Source organism: Octopus sinensis, linkage group LG10 (genome assembly GCF_006345805.1).
Source record: "Octopus sinensis linkage group LG10, ASM634580v1, whole genome shotgun sequence".
Classification (NCBI taxonomy): Eukaryota; Metazoa; Mollusca; class Cephalopoda; order Octopoda; family Octopodidae; genus Octopus; species Octopus sinensis.
The window spans coordinates 13,314,003-13,340,677 of NC_043006.1; the positions used below are offsets into that span (position 1 = coordinate 13,314,003).

At 40.2% G+C, this 26,675-nt stretch overlaps 1 protein-coding gene across 1 annotated transcript; it reads right to left on the reverse strand.

The window, feature by feature from the left end:
• Nucleotides 1–1,557: 1,557 nt before the first annotated feature.
• Nucleotides 1,558–26,452, reverse strand: LOC115216681 (cytochrome b-c1 complex subunit 6, mitochondrial). The gene is made up of 4 exons (XM_029786189.2): nucleotides 26,291–26,452; nucleotides 15,947–16,012; nucleotides 7,314–7,472; nucleotides 1,558–1,712 (listed from the first exon to the last, which is right to left on the reverse strand). Exons 1-4 carry the CDS (start codon nucleotides 26,321–26,323, stop codon nucleotides 1,680–1,682), a joined length of 291 nt encoding a protein of 96 aa, XP_029642049.1. The 5' UTR covers nucleotides 26,324–26,452; the 3' UTR covers nucleotides 1,558–1,679.
• Between the last annotated feature and the right edge of the window lie 223 nt (nucleotides 26,453–26,675).

Sequence of the window (26,675 nt, forward strand, 5' to 3'; positions counted from 1 at the left end):
AAAAGGGCGCATTTATTATTATTTATTGTGTACATAGTATAACAATGCAAAGACAGGAAAGAAATGAGATGACACAGAAAGTGTAATGTTAGCATGTAATTTACAAGGCACAAACGTGCTGAGAAAAATAAAACTAGATGCAACAGGAATTAGATGCAGTGAACAAGAGAAAAGACTGAGCTAGTACAAGCAATGTGATGTGTATTGAAGATGAGAGTTGGACAAAGAAGTAGTAAGTTTTTTTTTTTTGTTCCTTCTCGAGCCATGCTGGCTCATAAGGGCCGGTTTTCCGGTTTCCTTGGTGTATAGGTTTCCCACCTGGACAGGAAGCTGGCCCGTCGCAGGTGAGCTGCAAGATCCAGGAGGAAAGAGTGAGAGAAAGCTATGGTGAAAGAGTCAGCAGAAGTCTCGCCATTATCTTCTGCCGGAGCCGCGTGGAGCTTAGGTGTTTCGCTCATAAACACACACACATGGCCCGGTCTGAGATTCGAACTCGCGATCCCTCGACCGCAAGTCCGCTGCTCTAACCACTAGGCCAAGCACCTCCACAAAGAAGTAGTAAGTGATCCAAATAGAAGAAACCTGCAAAGGCAGGAGACTGAAGGAGGATAAAAGCTGAAGTGGTTAAAAGTTTCAGAAAGTTGAAGACTACAAAGGATCACAGCAAATGAGGAAATACTGTTGCAGGGAAAATCCATAGAAATCATGCAAACATAGGAAAATAGACATACAAATGATGGTGATGATGATGATGATGATGGAAGATAAAAAAAAAATGGTTAAAAATAGATGAATTCATAACCTGAAGTATACCAACCGGATCTTTTCGCTTTGAACGGCAGATTTTTAACATAATTTCTAGGTAACTAAAAAATTTTAAACTTCGTATACTGGTAGAATGTGTTTATAAAACATCTTTTTCTCTTGGCTTTCTTGAGAAAATTCTATAGTTTGTAAGATATTTGTTGTTGTTTTTTCTTCAATTTCTGCAATTTCGACCAATCAGTGATGTCTATTGAAGTGAAACCATTCTGTGCCGTATGAATATGTCCCTCATTTAAGATATTTGTTGTTTATTTTCTTGCATTTTGGCAATTTCAACCAATCAATGATGTCTATTGAGGTGAAAACGACACACTACGGCAGAAATCGTTTTCACCTCAATAGACGTCGTTGATTGGTTGAAATTGCCGAAATGCAAGAAAATAAACAACAAATATCTTACAAACTACAGAATTTTCTCAACGAAAGCCAAGAGAAAAAGATGTTTTATAAACACATTCTACCAGTATACGAAGTTTAAAATTTTTTAGTTACATAGAAATTATTTTAAAAAGTCTGCCGGTCAAACCGAAAATATCCTACCAACCAATTCAAACATTAAATCATTGTATTGTTGAATACAACAAGTTAGGATGAATAGAAGATGTAGTTCAACACATGACTATCACAGATTTCTTTTCACAAACACCAACATTAAAACAAAGTTAAAAATTTACCAGCCATTAATTAATAGCTTAAATATTCCAGCTATAATTAAAAAAATACTCTTCTTCATATGATCAAGTCAATGAAACAATTTATTTTAGACTTGTATTTTACATGAAGAATTTACAAAAAAATTGTCTGTTGATCTAAATAAATTTACAGCTTTGTAAAAGCCTCTACAAACTCCTTCATTATTTCAACTTCGAAAACAATGTTTTTGCTGCCTGCAAACAAAGAAAGAAAAAAAAAATCTGAATAAATAACAGCACATAAATAGAGATAACAAAAATAGTAAATTTATCACAATTAGTACCATTATTAGTAAGAAGTTCACTATTATACATTTAACATATAATCTTTATATTCATCTAAATTACCATATTCTTGTTGAAACACGCTGCCTTTTGTTTCAATTAATTTCGAAAATAATGAAGAATTCACTAATAAAACTGTGTCGTTATTGAGCTGGGGCTTGGAACAAATTAACGAGGAATTTTGATGGAAAATTTTAATTTGAATTACTTTAACCATTTAGCATTCAGATTACAACCAAATGTACGGCGTATTTATTCACGTTTTATCACATTTTATCTTGTAGCTTAGAGATTTTGAAGATAATTGGTTATTTCAAGAATGACATTATAGGACAGGTGCAAGAGGCTGGACCAGACCAGTTTGGACAAAAAACAAGTAGAATATTTTGGGCTGAATATGGCCTGTTTAAATGCTAAAGGGCTAAATCAGGAAGCTTATATCATAAAACTTGGAGCAGTCCTGAGTGGGTTGGTATCAAAAGGGTTGATCATCATCATCATCGTTTAACGTCCGCTTTCCATGCTAGCATGGGTTGGACGATTTTGACTGGCAAACCAGATGGCTGCACCAGGCTCCAATCTTGATCTGGCAGAGTTTCTACAGCCAGATGCCCTTCCATACGCCAACCACTCCGAGAGTGTAGTGGGTGCTTTTTACATAAAACTTTGTATCAATTCTGACAGGGCAGACCTATATTGAAAGGCATTCAAGCTATAACCCATAGCATTTCCAAAGGATTATCTAAGTCTACAGTTATCTAGTTATGGTGTTAGTGTTTGATTTATCGGAAATATAGTGTGTATTTCATTTATATAAACAGCAGTGTTATTGGTTGCAGGTATCCAATGGATCTCTTACTGGTTCACTACATTTTTCCGATAAGGGAGAGAGGGAAGTGTTTGTGTAATTCAATGCAGTTCTTTTATTTTGGCACAGGGCCAGCAATTTTGAGGAATGGGGAAATTAATTACATCAACCTCAGTTATCAACTATTACATATTTCATCAGCTTGCAAGAGAATGAAAGGCAAAGTCAACCTCAGCAGAATTTGAACTCAGAACACGAAGACAGATGAAATGCAGCTAAGTATTTTGTACCCAGGGCTAACGATTTTGTCAGATTGTCACCTTAATCATCAGCATCATCGTTTAACGTCCGTTTTCCATGCTAGCATGGGTTGGACGGTTCAACTGGGGTCTGGGAAGCCAGGAGGCTGCACAAAGCTCCAGTCTGATCAGGCAATGTTTCTACGGCTGGATGCCCTTCCTAACGCCAACCACTCCGAGAGTGTAGTGGGTGCTTTTTATGTACCACCTCCACGATCGGATGGTGCTTTTTACGTGCCACCGGCATGGGGGCCAGACGAGGCCTTAATGAAAATAACAAACAAATATCAAAACATATATGAACATAGAACTTCACTCAAAATAGTTGGCTGTTGTGGGGGACACTCCCGAGTGAGAGAAGTAGGCTGTTCCACTACAAATAAATTGCATTCTGTCAGTTAAGACGACATGGGTCCCAGCTGATACAATCAACAGAACAGCTTTGCTCATGAAATTAACGTGCAAGTGGCTGAGCATTCCACAGACACGTGTACCCCTAACATAGTTCTCAGGGAGATTCAGCATGACACAGAATGTGTCAAGGCTGGCCCTTTGGAATTGGAATACAGGTACTATTCATTTTTGCCAGCTGAGTGGACTGGAGCAACGTGAAATAAAGTGTCTTGCTCAAGGACACAAAGCGTCGCTGGGAATTGAACTCATGACCTTACAATTGTGAGTCAAATGCCCTAATCACTAAGCCACACACCTTCACACAAATAAATAGTGGTCAGCCACAAGTGAAGCAGTAGAGCAGTCAACGAGGTACGCAGTTCACGGCTAGTCAAACTGACAGCGAAGTATGCTGTTATAATACAAGACATAACAGTGTCAAGCAAGACATAACACTGGCCTTGTGCCAAAATAAGATCGGCACCAAGTTACCCAAATACTTCCTTGTCTATCTTAATAATGGAAAAGGAAGCAAACCAGTGGGAGGGCTATTGGATACCTATTTCTTTACTACCCACAAGGGATTAAACACAGAGGAGACAAACAAGGACAAACAAAGGGATTAAGTCAATTACATCAACCCCAGTGCATAACTGGTACTTAATTTATCGACCCCGAAAGGATGAGAGGCAAAGTCGACCTCGGCGGAATTTGAACACAGAATGTAGCGGCAGACAAAATACCTATTTCTTTACTACCCACATGGTACTTAATTTATCGACCCTGAAAGGATGAGAGGCAAAGTCGACCATGGCAGAATTTGAACTCAGAACATAACGGCAAACGAAATACCTATTTTTTTTACTACCCACAAGGGGCTAAACACAGAGAGGACAAATGGATTAAGTTGATTATATCGACCCCAGTGCATAACTGGTACTTATTTACTTGACCCCGAAAGGATGAAAGGCAAAGTCGACCTCACAGAATTTGAGCTCAGAACGTAGCGGCAGACCAAATACCTATTTCTTTACTACCCACAAGGGGACAAACATGGACAAACAAAGGTATTAAGTCGATTATATCGACCCCAGTGTGTAACTGGTACTTAATTTATCAATCCCGAAAGGATTAAAGGCAAAGTCAACCTCGGCGGAATTTGTACTCAGAACGTAACGGCAGACGAAATACAGCTATGCATTTCGCCTGGTGTGCTAACGATTCTGCCAGCTCGGGCCATTAGATACTTGTAAGCAACAACACTGCTGTGATATAAAATTGAATTAGCATGTATGTGATTAAATATGCCACAGACACATGTCCCTTAGCATAGTTCTCACACTGAATCAGTGTAACACGGTCCGAGTTAAGCCTGAACCATTGATATATGGGGCCAGCGCCGCCTTGACTGGCTTCCGTGCCGGTGGTATGTAAAAAGCACCCACTACACTCATGGAGTCGTTGGTGTTAGGAAGGGCATCCAGCTGTAGAAACACTGCCAGATCAGACTGGAGCCTGGTGCAGCCTTCTGGCTTCCCAGATCCTGGTTGAACTGTCCAACCCATGCTAGCAGGGAAAACGGACGTTAAACGATGATGATGATGATGATGATGGAGCAGACTGCAGCAGAAAAGCCTCCCATGTTTTATATTGCAATTAATGTGGCACAAGTTAAGTTAGTAATGATACTCTCATGTAGCTAATGTTCTACCTTTTTTTTTGTTTCTTTCTTTCCTTACAAGTTACCATCATAATCTGGCCCAGTGAACACAGAGCATCTGTAGTTGACATGTTTGTCAAGGTGTTTTTTGCTTCACCCTAGAAAACTCATTTGATGGAATTCTAAGCAGTTTCTACAAATCTAATTTCACCGTCAATACTTGGGTTGACCAGAGGTTGGGGTAAAAGACATTTACCCAAAAAGCCATGCAATGGGATTGAACCTGGGATCTAAATATTATGAAGTGAACTTCTTAACCATTCAGTTATGTAGTAGTCAGAAATGGTTACAATAGCATAAAACTAATTTCAAATTTTGGCACAAGGCCAGTAAGTTTGGGGAAGAGGGAAGTCAATTACATCGACCCCAGTGCTTAACTGGTACTTATTTTGTAGACCCCTAAAGAGATGAAAGGCAAAGTCGACCTCAGTAGAATTTGAACTCAGAACGTAGAGATGGATGAAATACCACAAAGCATTCTGGCATGGGTTGGACGATTTGATATGGAGCTGGCCACTTGGGGAGCTGTTCAGACTCCAATAATCTGAAGTGGCATGGTTTCTATGGCAGGATACGTTGCCAGAGCGGCTATCTGGCCTCCATGCCGGTAGCACATAAAAGACACCATTCAAGTGTGATCGTTACCAGCATTGCCTTACTGGCACCTGTGCCGGTGGCATGCGTAAAAGATTCGAGCGAGGTCGTTGCCAGTACCGCCTGACTGGTCCCATGCTGGTGGCACGTAAAAGCACCCACTACATTCCCGGAGTGGTTGACATTAGGAAGGGCATCCAGCTGTAGAAACTCTGCCAGATCAAGAGTGTAGCCTGATGCAGCCATCTGGTTTGCCAGCCCTCAGTCATTCGTCCAACCCCTGCTAGCATGGAAAGCGGACATTAAACGATGATGATGATGATGATGACAAAATTGATTTGTGATACCCACCCAAAGTTAAAATCTGGAGGAAGGGTACAGCTTATTTAACCAATTCCCTTCTTGATTGATACTTAATTTAATTGTCCCAAGAAGATGAAAAATAAGGCTGTCTGCAGTGAGATTTGAACTCAAGATGTAAAGGGACATAACCAAATAGTGTAAGGTAATATTGTCCAGCACTCTACCAATAGAGCTAATTCAACAACTTTGGTAACAATAAGCAAAATGAGGTAATGAAGAATCAAGGAAATTCCAGGAGTTGGTTGTCCCGCAAGATGGAGAAGCCAAATCTCCCTCAAATTACACCCTACTTACAGAAAAGCAAATTGGGAAAGATAGATTGGAAAATATGGTTTAGGATATATATTTCTTTATTGCCCTCTAGGGGCTAAACATAGAGAGGACAAACAAGGACAGACAAAGGGATTAATCGATTCCATCGACCCCAGTGCAAAACCGGTACTTTATTTATCGACCCCCAAAAGGATGAAAGGCAAAGTTGACCTTGGCAGAATTTGAACTCAGAACATAACGGCAGACGAAATACGGCTACACATTTCGCCCAGCGTGCTAACGGTTCTGCCAGCTCGCCGTGAACAAAGAGAGAAAAATAAAAAACATAAAATGAATAATCACAGATTACAAATCGAAGATATGGTCTCTTCAATCAACGTTGTTCTGGGGCTAAACAAAATCAACAACACTAACAAAACTGCAACAAGGAGTATAAAGATAATTTCCTACTAGGCGCAGGAGTGGCTGTGTGGTAAGTAGCTTGCTTACGAACCACATAGTGCTGGGTTCTGTCCCACTGCATGGCACCTTGGGCAAGTGTCTTCTACTATAGCCTCGGGCCGACCGAAGCCTTGTGAGTGGATTTGGTAGACGGAAACTGAAAGAAGCCCGTCGTATCATCATCATCATCATCGTTGAGCGTTCGCTTTCCATGCTAGCATGGGTTGGACGGTTCAACTAGGGTTCTGGGAAGCCAGAAGGATGCACCAGGCCCAGTCTGATCTGAAAAAGTTTCTACAGCTGGATGCCCTTCCTAACGCCAACCACTCCGCGAGTGTAGTGGGTTCTTTTTACGTGCCACCAGCACAGGTGCCAGACGAGTGTATGTTTGTGTGTGTCTGTGTTTGTCCCTCCAACATCGCTTGACAACCAATGGTGGTGTGTTTACGTCCCCGTAACTTAGCGATTCAGCAAAAGGGACCGATAGAATAAGTACTGGGCTTCCAAAGAATAAGTCCGGGGGTCGAGTTGCTTGACTGAAGGCGGTGCTCCAGCATGGCCGCAGTCAAATGACTGAAACAAGTAAAAGGGTAAAAGAGTAAGAGAGTAAGAGTACTTACGCAATAATCAACACAATGAAATAAATCCATTAGTTCTTCAGTACAGTCTTCAGTTGTTTTAGTGCGAGAATTCACACGGTCATTACAAGTATCTAACTTCTCCTGATACTTTGAACAATTAGCCTCTCGACATTTATCACGCAAAGTGTCGTGGATATCCTGAAAGCAGACAATTAATTTATGGAACTAACGAATGTTGACGAAGGGAAGTAAATAAACCATGACTAATATACACACATACATGTGTGCGTATGTATGCAAGTATGTATGTATATATATATAGGTACTGTAAATTTAGAGTGGATACTTGATAAGTGTAAGCACCTGTAGATGCCAGATATTGGCAGAGGTGAGAGAGTATGTATCAAATATAAATTAAAAACAGAACACAAAGGATATAACACGTGTACTGCGATATCCTTTGTGTTCTGTTTTTAATTTATATTTGATACATATATAATATTATATATTTATCATTCATTTTATACATTTTGAGATCTAGTTATAAGTTATATATTTAAAAGAAAAATTATATATATATATATATATAGTTAATCCAAACAAGAAAACACAAAAAAAACAGCAATGCGAGGACGTGGAACAAATAAAGTATTATTGGACGCTCAGGAAAGAAGGGAAGAAGGAGGGTTTAACGTTTCGAGCGGAGCTCTTCGTCGGAAACAAAGGAGAAGGAAAGATCCCGAGAAGGGAAGACAGAGGAAAAAAATTGCTGCCGGTGCTCACGAGGTTGCATAATAGTGGTTTTATCTGTATATATATATATATAGGGAGAATTCACAAAAAAACAAAAGACAAAGACAGGTGGTGTAGACAACAAACAGATGTATTAGTATAACGCTCAGGAAGTGAAAAAGTCTTTAACGTTTCGAGCCTACGCTCTTCCACAGAAAGGGACACAGAAAGAAACAAGGAGAGAAAATAAAAGAATGTGTAGAGGCTGGCGATCTATCATAGCGAATATATATATATATATATAATGTGGAGGTCCAATGGTTAGGGCAGCAGACTCGCGGTCGTAGGATCGCGGTTTCGATTCCCAGACCGGGAGTTTGTGAGTGTTTATTGAGCAAAAACACCTAAAAGCTCCATGATGCTCCAGCATGGGGTGGTGATCCCTGCTGTACTCTTTCACCACTCTTTCTTCTGTTGGCCTGCTCGCTTAGCCAGCGGGGTGGCATCATTCGAAGGCTAAAACAATGCGAAGTGCATTGTGATCAGCGATGTGTAACAACATCTGATGGTCTGGTCGGTCACGTGATATATATATATCTTAATAGGAGTTTAGAGGGACATACTATTTGGCTGGATACTGTGGTAGCTCTCAGTTATATTCCGGGTTACAGCTAATGACATCAATTAGTATTTAACATCTATGGCTACCAAGAGTTGTCACTCAGGTGTGAATTCTTGTGATGGGTAATTCTGTGTTCACTTCACTGGATTTTGAGGATGTGTCCGTCTCCATATTCTCTATCATTATATTACTCGTTTTCTCTTTTACTTGTTTCAGTCATTTGACTGCGGCCATGCTGGAGCACCGCCTTTAGTCGAGCAACTCAACCCCGGGACTTATTCTTTTTGTAAGCTCAGTACTTATTCTATCGGTCTCTTTTTGCCGAACCGCTAAGTGACGGGGACGTAAACACACCAGCATTGGTTGTCAAGCAATGCAAGGAGAACAAATACAGACACACAAACACACACACATACATATATATATATATATACATATATACGACAGGCTTCTTTCAGTTTCCGTCTACCAAATCCACTCACAAGGCATTGGTCGGCCCGGGGCTATAGCAGAAGACACTTGAGACTGAACCCGGAACCATGTGGTTGGTTAGCAAGCTACTTACCACACAGCCACTCCTGCGCCTATATATATATGGATTCAGAGTAAATTTGATTACATTTTGTCTCCTTTTTTTTTTCTCAGTAACAGCTTGATGTACTGGTGAAGAGTCAACAGCATTGGAGAGCATAAAGACTAAAGTTGTAGATGAGACACATTTAGCTGACACGGAGGATTGAAAGCCTTCTGAATATTGAGAAAGAGTTACCCAGATCATGATGATTTGTGCCAGGTATCAAAAGGCCAACACAATGACTGCTGTTCAATGTTCTGTGAACACTGTAAAGGCTATAAGACATGACACAGACATCATGAAAACCAAGTCCTCCCAAACTGTGTTGGTCTTTAGGTGTGACTCCAGTGAGGGTGACATTATGCTACCCAACATCTTTGAACAGGGCTTTAGGCTCAATTCAGACAACTATGTAAAGCTGCTGAAGACTGTGGTCAAACCGTGACTAGAGACGGTTGTGGCTGGAAGGCCATATGTGTGGCAACAGGACTGGGCACCTTGCCAAATCTCAAGAAAGAGTCAATTCCAATTTCTGACCTCCTATTCCCCCAGTTGTAATCCCATAGATTACTATGAGTGGAGAGTGGTTGAGAAAGACACCAACTGCTATGCCTGCTACACCAAGGCTGACCTGGTGGCCAAGATCAAAGAGGTCTTCAAAGATCTCCCCAGGGACACAGTGAGGAATGCATGCACCAGGTTCCAGAGCCCTCCTGAGGACATATAACAAACAAATATCAAGACATATACAAACATAGAACTTCACTCAAAATAGCTGGCTGTTGTGGAGGACACTCCCGAGTGAGAGAAGTAGGCTGTTCCACTACAAATAAATCACATTCTGTCGGTTACGACGACATGGGTCTCAGCTGATACGATCAACGGGTTCCAGAGCCCTCTTGAGGACATGGTGGAAGTTGAGGAAGGCTACTTTGAGTAAACTTATCTCCCAACCATAATCTGGCTGATATTTTTTGATTTTTAAAAAGTATCTTTATTTTTCAATAGAATATCAGGTTTTCTTTTCCTTATATACAAACTGTCAAATATATATATATATATATAAGTCCGAGCATGATCGTTGCCAGAGCGGCTATCTGGCCTCTGTTCGAGTGAGGTCATTGCCAGTACCGCCTGACTAGCCCCATGTAAAAGCACCCACTACACTCCTGGAGTGGTTGGTGTTAGGAAGGGCATCCAGCTGTAGAAACTCTGCCAGATCAAGATTGAAGCCTGGTGCAGCCATCTGGTTAACCAGCCCTCAGTCAAAATCGACCAACCCATGCTAGCATGGAAAGCGGACGTTAAACGATGACGAACCAAAAGTACACAAATTTAAAGTATTTTGTAATATGAATAATATTATTATTATTAACAGATCCTTAACCAAAACCAATGTGTCCATACAGCTTGAGGGGTTATCTTTGTTTAATTCCAAGCCAATCAACTCTAATGAGACAAACCTTATGATATAAGGCATTTAAGGCTATGACTACCACATCTATTTTATTTTGGAAATTGTGTACTCCACACTTTATCATTCAATATGTCTTTTGTTGAAGGGTGATGAGCTGGCAGAATCATTAGCGGTATTTCATCTGTCTTTACATTCTGAGTTCAAATCTGCCGAGGTTCACTTTGCCTTTCATCATTTCAGGGTTGATTAAATAAGAACCAGTTATGCACTGGGGTCGATATAATCGACTTAATACCTGTGTCTGTCTTTGTTTGTCCTCTCTGCGTTTAGCCCCTTGTGGGTAGTAAAGAAATAGGTATTTCGTCTGTCTTGAAGTTCTGAGTTCAAATTCCGCCGAGGTTCACTTTGCCTTTCATCCTTTCAAGGTCAATAAATTAAGTACCAGTTGCATACTGGGGTCGATCTAATCGACTGTTCCCCCTCCCCAAAAATTTCGGGCCTTGTGCCTAGAGTAGAAAAGAATATATCTTTTGTTGAGATGGCATGGTGTGATTTGCTATTTCTAGCAAACCACCTCTAAGTTTAATATTGATCACAAAAGGGTAACACAAGAAGAACGAAGTTTAACAAATACAATATTAGCTTAACATTTAAATGAATGGTGAATGTTAAGCTTATACTATATTTCTTTCTTTGTCCTGCGGCCTTTTTTTTTTGGCACTCATTATATTTACACCACGTATTTAACACTTAAGTGAACTTCCTCTGGTTCTAATCTCAAAACTCCAACTTTGAACTTAATATAACATATCAGTTGAATCACTTGGGCACAGGCATGGCTGTGTGGCAGAGTGGTTTGCTTCCCAACCATATGGCATCTTCAACAAGTGACTTCTATTACAACCCCAGGCCAGCCAAAACCCTGTGATAAGATTTAGTGAAAAGAAACTAAAAGAAGTCTGTTATATATGTATACACATGTGTATCACATGATGACACACACATCACAACATTGAAATCTCAAAACTACCAGATAAGGTATGATAAATTCAAAGCAATCATTATCATTTAGCATCTGCTTGCCATGCTGGCATGGGCTACACAGTTTGACTGGAATTGGTAAGCAGGAGAGCTGTACCAGATTCCAGTCTGATTTGGCTTGGTTTCCATGCCTGGATGCTATTCTTAATGCCAACAACTCCAAGAATGTAGTGAGTGCCTTTCACATAACATTGGCACAGGTGCTTTTATGCATCACCAGCATGAGTGCTTTTACAAGTCATCAGCAAAGGCTTAAGTGTTCCCATGATGGGAATCAAACCCAGGCCACCTGGGTGAAAGCCAGGAATTCTAACCACTGGACCAACATGAATAAATAAGCATTATATTAAACAGACTAACCTGAATGCTAAATGGTTATGATGATGAGCCTTTTACTACCTTTTAACGTTAATCTCTGGTTGTGAAGGTGCATGGCCCAGTAGTTAGAGTGTCAGAATCACAATCATGAGGTAGTGAGTTCAATTCACAGACCTGGCTGCGTGTTGTGTTCTTGAGCAAGACACTTTATTTCCCGTTGCTACAGTTCACTCAGCTGTAGAAATGAGTTGCGATGTCACAGGTGCCAAGCTGTATCGGCCTCTTTGCCTTTCCCTTGGATAACACTGGTGGCATGGTGGAGGAAGGGTGGTATGCATGGGCGACTGCTGGTCTTCCATAAACAGCCTTGCCTCTCATATAAAACCACTGCCCTCTCTACTAAGCCACTTCTCGGTCAAGGTGTTCTTTTATTCGAGTTGTGAGCTATTTGGCAATCTCACTAGTGTCATTTTCACACAAAAAAACAAGATACCCAGTACACTCAGTAAAGTTATTGGCACTAGGGAAGAGCATCCAGCCTATTAAGCCATTTAGCTCACGCCGACATGAAAAATGGGTGCTTGATAATGACCATGATGATGATGATGTAAGGCAGGGAATTGGAGGAGTCATTACAAAACCTGGGCAACCTTCCTTGTAGTATTTCTTCCAGCTCACTCCATTCTGAGTTCAAATTTCATTGAGATTGGCTTTGTTTTTCCATTGCTCCAAGGTGGATAAAATAAAGTAGCAGTCAAGATTTCACATTTTAAAAGAAGAATTAGAGGTGGTGGGGACAATCAGTTATATTACAACCAGAGCCTGCAGTTATTTGACGGGTACATGTATTTTATCGACTCTGGAAGGTTGAATAGTAGCCAACATTAAGAGGATATGAAGTCAGACTGTAAAGGGACATAACTAAAGGCTTTCTCTTCAGCTACAGACAATTAACTGCCTTGGAAGTGAGTAATAATGAATATATATAATGGCACAGACATGTCTGCAGGAGTTAGGGTTTCCAATCACATGGTTTCAGGTTCAGGTCTATTGTATATGGCAGGTGGGGCTAGTATCTCCTACTATAAACTCAGGCCAGCCAAAACTTGGTGAGTGGATATGGCAGATGGAAACTGAAAGAAACCTATATATGTATGTATACACACACAGACACTATATAAGTATATATATGTGTATATGTATATATGTGTGTGTGTATATATATGTATGTATATATATATATATATATATGTATGTGTATATATATGTATGTATATATATATATGTATGTGTATATATTCATATATATATATATATGTATGTGTATGCCAGATCTGACTGGGCCTGATGAAGCCTTCCAGCTTCACAGACCCCAGTTGAACCGTCCAACCCATGCTAGCATGGAGAACGGATGCTAAATGATGATGATGATATATATTACACACACACATGAATGTATGTATGTATGTGTGTGTGTGTGTGTGTGTATGTTTCATTAAATGACTGCATTCAAAGTTGTTAATTTCTGTTTTTTTTTATTTAGACTTTATATGTTTTCTTATTAGATTTTGTAGTTAGTTTGGAGCAATAAATCTAACATATATTATAATTTTCCAAATCTCAGTCATATTTTCAAGGTCTGAATATATTTACCATGTGTAGTTACTTAAATACACATACACATGTATGTATGCATGTGTGTGTGTGTATATATATATATATATATATATATATATAAATATACACATACACACACACGAGGTCTGGTCAATAAGTATCAAGACTGTTGCCATAGTAATGAAGCTAAAGCACGCAGAAAGAAGCCACTTGGCACAGGTTGACCTTGAACACTGCAGTGCATGCACACTAAGTTTTAATGATCTAGCTCACTTCGGCTGTTTACAGCAGTGCTTGGAAGGAAGAGGTGTAGTGTGTGATAGTCACATTGGCTATGACAGAGAAAGTTGCCATGGCAATATCTCCTCAGAGTCCAATGCAAAGTTGCAGAAAGTGTATGGAGAGGATTGTATGAGTCGCATACAAGTGCACAAGTGGCTCAGAGCTTCCGAGATGGCCGAAAAATGTCGATATTAACAAACACTCTGGGAGACCCTGCAACCAGCAGAACTGAGAAAAACATCGCAGATATGCACGCAATTGTGAGGCGAAATCATCGAATCACTATCCATAAGTTATCGGAGGATGTACAGATTAATTGCAGTTCAGTTTAGTCCATTACCACTGAAGATTTGGGTATGAGACATATGTCTGCCAAGTTTGTGGCAAAAATGCTTTTAGCTGCACAAGATCTATTTGATTACTCTTATACTTGTTTCAGTCATTTGACTGTGGCCATGCTGGAGCACCACTTTTAGTCGAACAAATCGACCCCAGGACTTATTCTTTGTAAACCTAGTACTTAATCTATCAGGCTCTTTTGCCGAACTGCTAATTTACGGGGACGTAAACACACCAGCATCAGTTGTCAAGTGATGTTGGGTGGAGGGCAAACACAGGCACACAAACATACACACGTCTATATATACATATATACGTAGGGCTTCTTTCAGTTTCAGTCTACCAAATCCACTCACAAGGCTTTGGTTGGCCCGAGGCTATAGTAGAAGACACTTGCCCAAGGTGCTGCGCAGTGGGACTGAACCCAGCACTATGTGGCTCGTAAGCAAGCTACTTACCACACAGCCACTCCTATGCCTACGATTGTGTCAAAAACAAAGAAAACTTTTAGAAAACATTGTGTAGGCCTCTTAGCAGGTATCGCTAAGCTTTTGGCAAAATTTAATGCAAATTCTCTGCTCAGTTTCCTCCGTTATGGTCAACACGATGATCACACGCTACACACCAACATTGAAAGTGAAGTGTATGAATTGTCACCATCAAATAATTCATAATCATCCTCATCATCGTTTAACGTCCGCTTTCCATGCTAGCATGGGTTGGACGATTTTGACTGAGGGCTAGCAAACCAGATGGCTGCACCAGGCTCCAATCTTGATCTGGCAGAGTTTCTACAGCTGGATGCCCTTTCCTAATGCCAACCTCTCCGAGAGTGTAGTGGGTACTTTTTACGTGCCCACTACACTCTCGGAATGGTTGGCATCCGGCTGTAGAAACTCTGCCAGATCAAGATTGGGTAAATAATAATAATAATAATGATGGTTTCAAAATGTGTCACAAGGGCAGCAATTTTGAGAGAGGGAACGAGTCGATTACAACGACCCCAGTGTTCAACTGGAACTTATTTTATCGACCCCAAAAGGATGAGAGGCAAAGTCAGCCTTGGTGGAATCTGAACTCAGAACGTAAGGACATTTTGCCCAGCATGCTAATGATTCTGTCACCCCACTTCCTTAATAATAATAATAATAATAATCCTTTCTACTATAAGCATAAGGGACCTGGATTTCGCGGGAAGAAGGACAGCCAATCACATAGAGCCCCAGTACTCAACTGGTACTCAATTTATTGACACCCAAAGTTGACCTTAGTGGAATTTGAACTCAGAACATAGGAACAGATAAAATACGGCTAAGCATTCCACCCAGCATGCTAATGATTCTGCCAGCTTGCCACCTCAATAATAATAATAATAATTAAACAACCCTTATTCAGGGACCTTTTGAGCGGGATGGGCTACTCAACCTGAAGAAAATTCTAACTGGGCCCCACCTGCAAGGTCATGCGCTGTTTATCTTGATATGAGATCACCATGTCGCACACACATGGTTGTGATGCATGTGCCTGGTGTACCCTTATCAGACGGGTAGTCATGATGGGTATATTGGGCTTCGTACATTTTACGCCAGTGTCACTTTGATGGCATGCACTGCTCTCTCACTCAATAATAATAATAATAATTGTTGATGTTGTAATTATAATTCAAATTACAGAAAATATATATTGTCTTCTCCTGCTCCCATTTTCTAATTAAATGAAAATAGTCTTACTTCTAATTCTTCTTCCTCTTCTTCTTCTTCAGCTTCTGGCTCTTCTTCCGGCTCTTCCTCTGGCTCCTGAAACAAAGTATATACATTCATATTATACATACAGTTATACATATATATATATATATACATTTTACATAAACATTTATATACAAACAATCCTATATAAAAATCAACCCATGCCAGCATAGAAAGCAGATGTTACATGACAATGATGATACGTCTTTCATATTTATTTTTTCCATGCTTCAGCTGTTGGACTGTGGCCATGGTGGAGCACTCTCTTTTAACTGAACAAATCAGCCTCTTTTTTTTTTTTTTCAAGCGTTGTACTTATTCTATGTGTCTCTTTTGCTAAATTATTGAGTTACGGGGATGTAAACAAAGCAACACCAGCTGAGAAGCTGTAGGGAGAGAGACAAACGCAAACGACACACACACAAATATATATCTTTTATCTTTTACTTTGTTTCAGTCATTAGACTGTGGCCATGCTGGAGCACTGTCTTGAGGAGTTTTTAGTCAAATGAATCAACCCCAGGACTTATTTTTTAAAGCCTGCTAAGTTACGGGGATGTAAACAAACCAACGCCCATTGTCAAGCATTGGTGGAGAACATAGACACAAAAACACAGGCACATACACACACACACACACATATATATATATATATATATATATATATATCGTGCTGGTGGCATGTAAAAACCACCAACCGATCGTGGCCGTTGCCAGCTTCCCCTGGCACCTGTGCCGGTGGCACGTAAAAAGCACCCACTACACTCACGGAGTGGTTGGTGTTAGGAAGGGCATTCAGCTGTAGAAACACTGCCAGATCAGACTGGAGCCTGGTGCAGCCTTCTGGCTTCCCAGACCCGAGTCGAACTGTCCAACCCATTCTAGCATGGAAAACAGATGTTAAACGATGATGATGATATATATACATATATACAACAGGCTTCTTTCAGTTTCTATCTACCAAATCCACTCACAAGGCTTTGTTCGGCCAGAGGCTATAGAAGGCACTTGCTCAAGATGCCACACAGTGGGACTGAACCAGGAAACATGGGGTTAAGAAACATATGCAATATATATATCATCATTTAACATCCATTATCCATTCTGGCATAGTACATTGTGCCTAGAATGGGAATTTATCATTTTTGGTAGTTTCCCCCAGATGTTTAAAATGCATATTTTCTGGTTCTCTAATCTCAAGAGACTACAAAGCAAAAAAATCTGAGTTTAAAATAATACTAACAGCCTCTCTGTATAGGGCCTGTACAGCACTTATTAACCAATTGTCAATCCCCAGTTTCTGCATCACCCACCATATAAGGGATTGGAGGACCCTGTCAAAGGCTTTCTCCAAGTCCACAAAAGCTAAGTTTATCTTTGTCTAGGTATTTCTCCTGCAGTTGCCACACCAGGAATATAGCATCAGTGATGCTTTTACTCGGTACAAAAACAAACTGCATCTCATCTAAGCAGACTCTGTCCTTAATGAGATAGGCTATGACCGTCTCTGTGACCTTCATCACCTGATCCAACATTTTAATACCCCTGTAGTTATTTCTGTCTAAAGCATCACCTTTACCCTTGTAGCAGTTGACTATGGTGCTGCTACACCAGTCATTGGGTATGACTCCTTCATGAACTACCTGGTTTAAAATGCGGGTGACTAGGCCATAGCCCACACCAACAGATGTTTTAAGCATCTCAGCAGTGATTCCTGATAGGCTGGGGGCTTTTCCTGGCTTCATACCCTTAATTGCTTTATCTACCAGGGAGCTGTCTATTTGGATAGCTGGTCCCTCTACTGGGTCAATATTTGGCAGGCTCTCCTCCACCCATTCATTCTCCACATTCAGCAGTCTTTCATAATGGATTCTCCAAGCCTCTTTCTTTTCAGAATCATTAAAAGCAAGTGCACCATCATCCATACGGACACATTTCTCTCCAATGACATCACGATTTTCTCTCACACACTGTCTTGCAATCTGAAATACTTCAGTTTGTTGGTCCTCACATCACTGAACATTGGCAAACTTTTCCACTTCACCCTTGGCTAATGTATACCTGATGCCCAGCCTCCCTTTTGGCTATCTGGTACAGTTCCTTGCTATCCCACCCTTCCAGGCTTTCAAGGCCTGTTTCTTTGCTCTGATAGCTTTGTCTATCATACTATTCCACCACCACATTACTTTAAGTCTGGAAGGGACTTTGCACCATCCACAGACATGGTCTGTGGCACTCAGCAAGCTGCCTCATAGGAATTTCCAGCTACCTTCAATGTCCAATGTCTGTAGCTCCTCCTCCCTCTCATCAAATTTCTTGATGAGGATGTCCCTAAATCTCTGACCATGTGAAGGATTCTTGAGCTTCCAAATCCTTCTTTTCTGGATTGGTTTGCTTCTTGGTATCCTTCTGACCTTGAGCCTAAAGTCACTAATGACTAGCCTATGCTGGGGGAATATTCTTCACCCGGGAGGGTCTTTGTATTTAAGAGCAACCCTGCGTTCCACTGTCTGGTGAGGATGAAAACAATCTGGCTAGCAGAGTCACCTGATTGATAGGTTACCAGGTGGCAGTCTGGCTTCCTGAAGTTATTGTTGCAGATTAAAAGGTTACATGCATCACAGAACTCCAGTAGCCTAGTTCCCTCATCATTTTGGGAACCAATACCATGGGCCCTGTGTACACCAGTGAAGATACCTGATTTCCACCCAACATGCCCATTAAAATCTCCAGCCGCAAAGATGAGGTCACCGCCACTCGTTTTTGAGGTAGCCTGTAGAAGGGTATCATAAAATTAGTCCTTCTGATCATTTGGTAGGCCCGCTTGCGGGGCGTAAGCAGAGATAATAGTAGCTGTGCTGTTCTGCAGGACTAGCTTGAGCTTAAGCACTCTATCGCACACCCTGACAACCTCTATGACTTTATCCACCCGTTTCTCTGCATTTGCATAAAGACAGAATTTTGTCCCACATCACTCTACTGTGCTTTTATAAAATTTGATAATGTATGATTGTATTTCATTGGTCATTGTGAAGGGATGGAACCATACCCATCAATATTTCAGGCCCCGCTTCATAAATGCTGAGTTTAGTGATAAATGGTTTAAGTCGACTGCAGCTACTCAAATTCAGCATAAAGCACTAGTCATTAGACTGCAGCCAGGATTTTGATCGAAAGAGTCAACCCCAGTACTTATATTTTTTTCAAAGCCTGGTACTTATTCTATCACTTGCTTCTGCCAAACTGCTAAGTCATGAGGACATAAACACACCAACAACAGTTGTCAAGCAGTGGTGGAGGAGAGACACAACCCACCCCATGACGGGCTTCTTTCAGTTTCCATCTACTAAATCCACTCACAAGGCTTTTTGGTTGGTCCATGGCTATAGAAGACACTTGCCCAAGGTGCAATGCAGTGGAACTAAACCCAGAACCAAGTAGATGGGAAGCAAGCTTCTGTCTACACAGCCACACCTATGCTTAATAGTAGTACGTTAACCCTTTCGTTACCAACCCGGCTCTGCAGTACAAATGTCTTGTTTTCATAAATTTTGAATTAAAATCTTTCACCAAACCTTAGTCACAATTTATGTTCCTAACACTAGCTTAATGATAACTAAGTTATTTCACTAAATTCTTTGTTATATTTAAAATTGATTGAAAGAAACACAGAGCATCTCAAAATAAATACAGTAACGAAAGGGTTAAAGCATTACTAGACAGAAGTGAGCTGAAGTGGAAAGCTATGCTGGCAAAGAAAAAAGTGAGACAAGATGTAAACTTCGAAACACAGAAGAGAGTGGTAGAAAGAAGAAATTATCATCAACATCATTATAACATCTTTTCCATGTCTGGATGGATTAGAGAGAAATCATTCATTGATGCAGATTTTCTACAGCCAGATGTTCATCCCGGTGCCAAAACTCACTTGTTTACAAGCAAAATAATATTTCCCCAAGGCCAGATATGTTTTACATGGAAAATTTAAAATGCATGACATGCCAGCCTCGCCTGGCCCCCGTGCCGGTGGCACATAAAACGCACCATCCGATCGTGGCCGTTTGCCAGACTCGTCTGTCACCTGTGCCGGTGGCACGTAAAAAGCACCCACTACACTCATGGAGTGGTTGGCGTTAGGAAGGGCATCCAGCCATAGAAACATTGCCAGATCAAACTGGGCCTGGTGCAGCCTTCTGGCTTCCCAGACCCCAGTTGAACCGTCCAACCCATGCCAGCGTGGAAAGCGGACGCTAAACGATGATGATGATGATGATATCACTCGACTACAATCATTACAGGATGTGAAGGCAACGAGATGCACATGACAGACTCCTTTTTTTGTTTTTTCAGTTTCTATGTACCAAGTCGACTCACAGGGCTTTAGTTAGCCCAGGACTATAACGGAAGACACTGGTGCAAGGTGCCACAGTGACAGTGAACCTGAAATCAAATGGGTGAGAAGCAAGATCTTTAACCAAACAGCCATGCCAGCTTCTTTCATTTTCCATTAATGAACAAGAACATGAAACGATAACCCACACCTCATAGCAATCAGATTTATCAGCATTCGACAAATTCTCCTTGAGCTGTATCTGTTAAAGTTAGGAAGTTTTACATGAACACTCAACAGGGAAAATACAAAAAAATAGGCTCGAGTATCCTGAATAAGGGGAATCCTCATCATCATCATTGTTTAACGTCTGCTTTCCATGCTAGCATGGGTTGGACGGTTTGACTGAGGACTGGCGAACCAGATGGCTGCCCCAGGCTCCAATCTTGATCTGGCAGAGTTTCTACAGCTGGATGCCCTTCCTAACATCAACCACTCCGAGAGTGTAGTAGGTGCTTTTTACATGCCACCAGCATGAGGGCCAGTCAGGAGGTTACTGGCAATGGCCACACTCAAATGGTGTTTTTCTACGTGCCACCTGCACAGGAGCCAGTCCAGCGGCACTGGCAACGACCTTGCTCGAATGTTTTTAACGTGCCACCAGCACAAGTGCCAGTAAGAGAATGATTATGTAAATGCTTAAGGATCACTTGCTAAATGTCATTGAATGGAAATATATAAATTCAATATTCTTTTCAAATCTACTTTCATAACCTCTAATAATGGAAGTAGTTGATTCCATTCTAAAGGAAGACAAACTGATGACAGGGGCAAAGATAAGTTGGTGGGCTTGCGGCTTGGCATCTGGTGAGGCAAGTCTACGTTATCAAATACAACCTGTCCATCTGTTACTGGACAAATGAACAGGTTAAATTACCAAGGGACTGGTTTGATCTAGGTCTCCAGGTGCACAGGAACTGGGATGAAGTTACGAGCAGGGTGGTCAGCCACACTCAGAAATGAGCTGAGAGGAAGCTATCTCTGTAAAGTTGAGCAGAGGTGACAAATGCATACATCGCCTCCGTAATAACTTACTGCCTGATCAGTGCGCCTTGCTCCATTCCCTGTTTCACCAGACCGAAATATCTATTATTCTGCTTCCTTTGGAAGGGACATGTTCCACTAGTCAGGCAGACTATTAGTCGCCAGTTCCCTCTAGAAGGTGGGCTTGATATGTCATGCTGCTGATTCACAAATGCTGAGGTTGTGCCACCAGCAGATTTTCCAGAAGAGTAAGCAGAAAGGGTCTCTGAAAGACTAGTCCTTTTGCAGTTCATCTTTCTGATGGAGCTACAGTTCAGGAACAACAAGGACCAAGATTGAGTGCTCTCTGTCGTCAACCAGGAGAATTCATCTATGAAGCAATTGCTCCAGCCCCACTTCAGGGTTGGCGAAAGTGATGTGGTGGACAATGAAAAACCTGGCTGATGACAGACAAGGCTGATCTGAAACCCAACCTAGGCCCCCATATCTACAGCGTTTGCCGCTGGAATAAGGAGTGATTGGAGATCAGGCAGTCGTAAGCCTCAAATTGCCAGGTCTGGTCTGCGTTTGTGAGAGATGCAGCATTGAGGATGAATGAAGTCAGCTCAACCCACCCCGGGTGAATGCTGTCTCAAGACAAGACAAGAAGAAGATTGGGTGCCTGGCATGTGGAATGTCACCAAGCACTCACTAAACTCTACAAGTCAGGCAATATTGTCAGTGAAAGTTCTATGTTAGCAATATATAGAGATCTAGTGCTGGGTAAATGTGATGATATTTTCAAGTGTCAATGATAACAAATGAGCTGGTTTATTTTGGAGGACCTTCAGGACAGAGGTTACCTTTGATAACTTCCAGAAATTCCTAGCTCAGTAGTGCTACTGCTAATTTGAGATAAACTCCAAGGGCATAGAAGCACTACCAAGCAGGACTGCCGAAGAAGTATGCAAAGTGAGAAACTAGGTTGCACACATTCATGCAGTGTCCAAGTATAACTGACATACTATTTTACTTGTTTCAGTCATTTGACTGCGGCCATGCTGGAGCACCGCCTTTAGTCGAGCAAATCGACCCCGGGACTTATTCTTTGTAAGCCCAGTACTTATTCTATCGGTCTCTTTTTGCCGAACCGCTAAGTGACGGGGACGTAAACACACCAGCATCGGTTGTCAAGCAATGCTAGGGGAACAAACACAGACACACATACATATATATATAAATATATACGACAGGCTTCTTTCAGTTTCCGTCTACCAAATCCACTCACAAGGCATTGGTCAGCCCGGGGCTATAGCAGAAGACACTTGCCCAAGATGCCACACAGTGGGACTGAACCCGCAACCATGTGGTTGGTTAGCAAGCTACTTACCACACAGCCACTCCTGCGCCTATTGATCAAGTCCATCATGAAGTTCGCCCCACAACCCACCTTTAACAAGGCAGGATAGGTGGGGTTTCTTTGTCAGATGGTTATGGCAAAAGAGGTTGTGTGGCGATGAGATGGAAAGGATTGAGGACAGGTATTTTCCTCTTCAGTGAAGCCCTTGTTGACAGCCCTAAGTTCCACTCGAAAAGGAAAGTGAGAGTGAAGAGGAAAGTTTTCTCTCACTCTCAGTGAATCTGTTAATAGATGGATCATCATCGTTTAACGTCCGTTTTCCATGCTAGCATGGGTTGGACAGTTTGACCGGAGTCTGGGAAGCCAGGAGGCTGCACCAGGCTCCAGTCTGATCTGGCAGTGTTTCTACAGCTGGATGTACAGTGTTTCCACATGGATGACTGTGGCAAAAGCGGTTACAATGAATGAACCTACTTCAAGCATACATCTGTAGATTGAAGATCAAAGCTTGTACCCTTGGTGGTAACAGTGATCCTAGATAGAAGGGGAGGGGTCCATAACTGGCCCTATTTAGAGGTTTTCCTGTATCAGGAGGACTGCACAATAAATTTGTTCACATATTTTGAATACTATGTACACTTTTATCTCATTTTCACCTCTTGTCCCTGTCTTCCGCTCAGCTTTTATGCAACCCCCACTCCTCATACACACACACACAAATTGTAAACTGTCCTTGTAATGTTTCCCTCATCTAATGCTCCTGTGGCAAATAAAAGAAATCACTGTTATTGTTATTTGAGTGAGGTCATTGTCAGTGTCGCTGGACTGGCTCCTGTGCAGGTGGCATGTAAAAGACACCATTTGAGCGTGGCCGCTGCCAGTACCGCCTGACTGGCCCTCGTGCGGGTGGCACATAAAAGCACCTTCTACACTCTCGGAGTGGTTGGCGTTAGGAAGGGCATCCAGCTGTAGAAACTCTGCCAGATCAGATTGGAGCCTGGCGCAGCCATCTGGTTTGCCAGCCCACAGTCAAAATCATCCGACCCATGCTAGCATGGAAAGCGGACGTTAAATGATGATGATGATTGTTGTTAAGGGTGGCTTTGTTTTTCTGGTAATCCTTCTCCTATTAATATATTTTATAACACAACCAATTTGTAATCTTTATAAAAGTGTGGCAATATGATTATGATATTATTGTAGGTCTTTCAAAGTTACCTTAACAGCATAATTCAAAAATTGCTGCTGCTATTAAAAATGTTAAATTTTTTAATACATGGAAATAAAAATAAGATACGTGTTATTAAACAGTTTATTTAATTTTAATAAGTGTTTTTTTTAAGCAATTACAAATTCGTTCCGCTTACTCAGGATACCCAAGTCTATTTTTGTATTTTCCTGGATTGTTTTCGTTTCATTATTAGTTTTGCAATATACAGGGTGTCCCCAAAAAATGTATACACACCTTAAATAATTGTAAATTTGTGATTCTTTGTAAGCCTAGTACTTATTCTATCGTTCTCTTTTGCCGAACCACTACGTGTATACATTTTTTTGGGACACCCTGTATATACCTAAACTCAAAGTTAGCTGGAGTTTTTTTCTTTTTTATAATACAACACACAGGTTAGTTTTTAGTTTATGTAGATTGAATTATTTGGCCGAACTGTTAAAACGTTACCCAACTCCATGTAAAGAACGGAAGTGCTTGATAAAGAAATCCTTTATCTTTTCATTATTACCTTCAATACTGAGGTAGATGACAGTAAATGAATGGGACCCGTATTCGCCAATACTGCCCCCACTTCCGGTAAATGAATAACAGCTGTAGATCACAGATCCTAACAGCTCTCTATCATGTAAAGCAGATTTATATGTAGGCTTTGGACAAATTTTAGTTCAGCTGAGATGAACTCTGCCTTTCATTCTTCAGGGAACGATTACAATAAACAACAGTCAAAGGTTGATCTAATTAGTGGAGCGGCGTAATTAAAATTCGGAAATAACCTTAGTTTTTTTTTTAACTACCGATACACACAACCCTAACCATAAATATATATGAACGTGAAGGGTTTCTAGCAATCTTAGTCTACCAAACCCACAAAGGTTTGATCAATCGAATGATAAAATAGACGATAACTGCCTAAAGGGCAACGAAAGTTGGACTGCCTAAAACCACATGGTTGCAAAGCCAGACTTCTTAACCACACAGCCAAGATAGGGTTTCATAAATTTTAACGAATTTTCTAAGGGTAGAATAAAATCTAAAATACATCAGTGTGATTTCATATTCTTAAAAAACGATAGCATTCTACAAGTTTAAAAAAAAAAAAGATTTGCAAAATTATATGTTCGTTAACTGTAAGGAACTGATCTCTAGTGTCGATCGACCTGCTAGAAATAGCAGTCAAACCTCTCTCTAATCACATTCCACGTTGTTCAAGATTAAATGAAAAAAAAAGACTGAGGTCACGGCTGGAACACAGCATTGCTCAATCAGGCATGGATGGAGCTTAGACTAAACAACCGTTTAGTTTACAGTAAACACCTGTACTAACTGAATTTCGTTTAGTAAAGAAAAGAAAATTTACTATTTTATAAAAATGACATTTAATAATATTTATTTTTGTTGTGTACATCAGATAAGGCTGGATTTTATTTTTAAAAAGATATATTCGAGGATTTTATGAACTACCTTTGAAAGAAAGAAAAAGGACACTGCTTTCGATATGCGGTGAAATGATGAAAGAAAATAGCATGAATAAATCAAAGGGATATTTCGGAAGAAATATAGAAAGCATATAATTAAATAAATATTTAGAAATGTTTAAAGTAAAGTAGAGAAATATGGTAAAATTTCAAAGTTATAAGATTATTTAAGACAAATGTTTGATCAAGGTCAGAATGTCATCGACATGAAAGTGTCTCTATTTTGATATGAATTATTGGAAACGTGTTTGGAAAATAATATTATGAATTAACGACGAATTTTTGTAATTTTTCAAATAACAATACCTTTATTGTGTATTTTGATATTATTGTTGGACAGGAGAGATTTATAATTTAAAGCGAGCGAGGCTTTATTATCTGAAAGACTATTGTTTAAACGGTTTGTGGAATGATGAGGGCTGTGGAGATTCATACAAACACCAAATAAATATATATACCTATATATATATAGCAAAGGTGAAGATTGAAGCACAAAAACATCGAATGATTATATATCTTCAAGACTTATATTAGGGAATTCAATGTCTATATTTCGTTAAATAAAGGGGAAAGAGTTAAACGGGGGTGGGTGCCCTCAGATGAGAAAATATAAGAAAAGAACGGATTTTTCTTTCGTATTTTATTGTTTATTCCGTATTTATTTCGTTTTAAGGTTGTAAATATTGTTATATAATTAGGCAAACGAATAATTAGTGTAATTAATATAATATATTCATAAATTAATGCCTGATTAGCTTAAAACGAACGAATAAACAAGCTTTGGAAAGGAAGATCAGGTGGGATTATAGCTCAGTGGCTCGAACACACAATCTATGGGGTTTACCTGTACCTTGGCCACACATATATATATATATAATTAATAATAGAAAGGTGTTGTTTTACTTACGTCCGAAGCATGGATTGTGTCTAGAACTTTCATGGTTAGTTTCCTTTTCTTTGGCAAAGAAAGAATTTCAAGAAGACAACCAAAAAACGTTCGACCTTGGAAGGCGAAGAAACAACACCGGAAGTTTAAGGGAGGTAATTACGGACAGACTTCTCTGATTTCGTTCAGCATTGAATTTTTTTTAGGTTTTTGTTTTTCTTTTTTATTTTCGTTATTTTTTTACCCCTTGTGTTTAGTTCTTCTCCAATATTTCTTTTTATTTATTTTTATTTTTTATTTTCGTTATATTTATTTTTATTTTCTATTCTCGTTATTTTTAGTTTTTATTTTTATTTTCGTTATTTTTATTTTTATTTTTTATTTTCGCTATTTTTATTTTTATTTC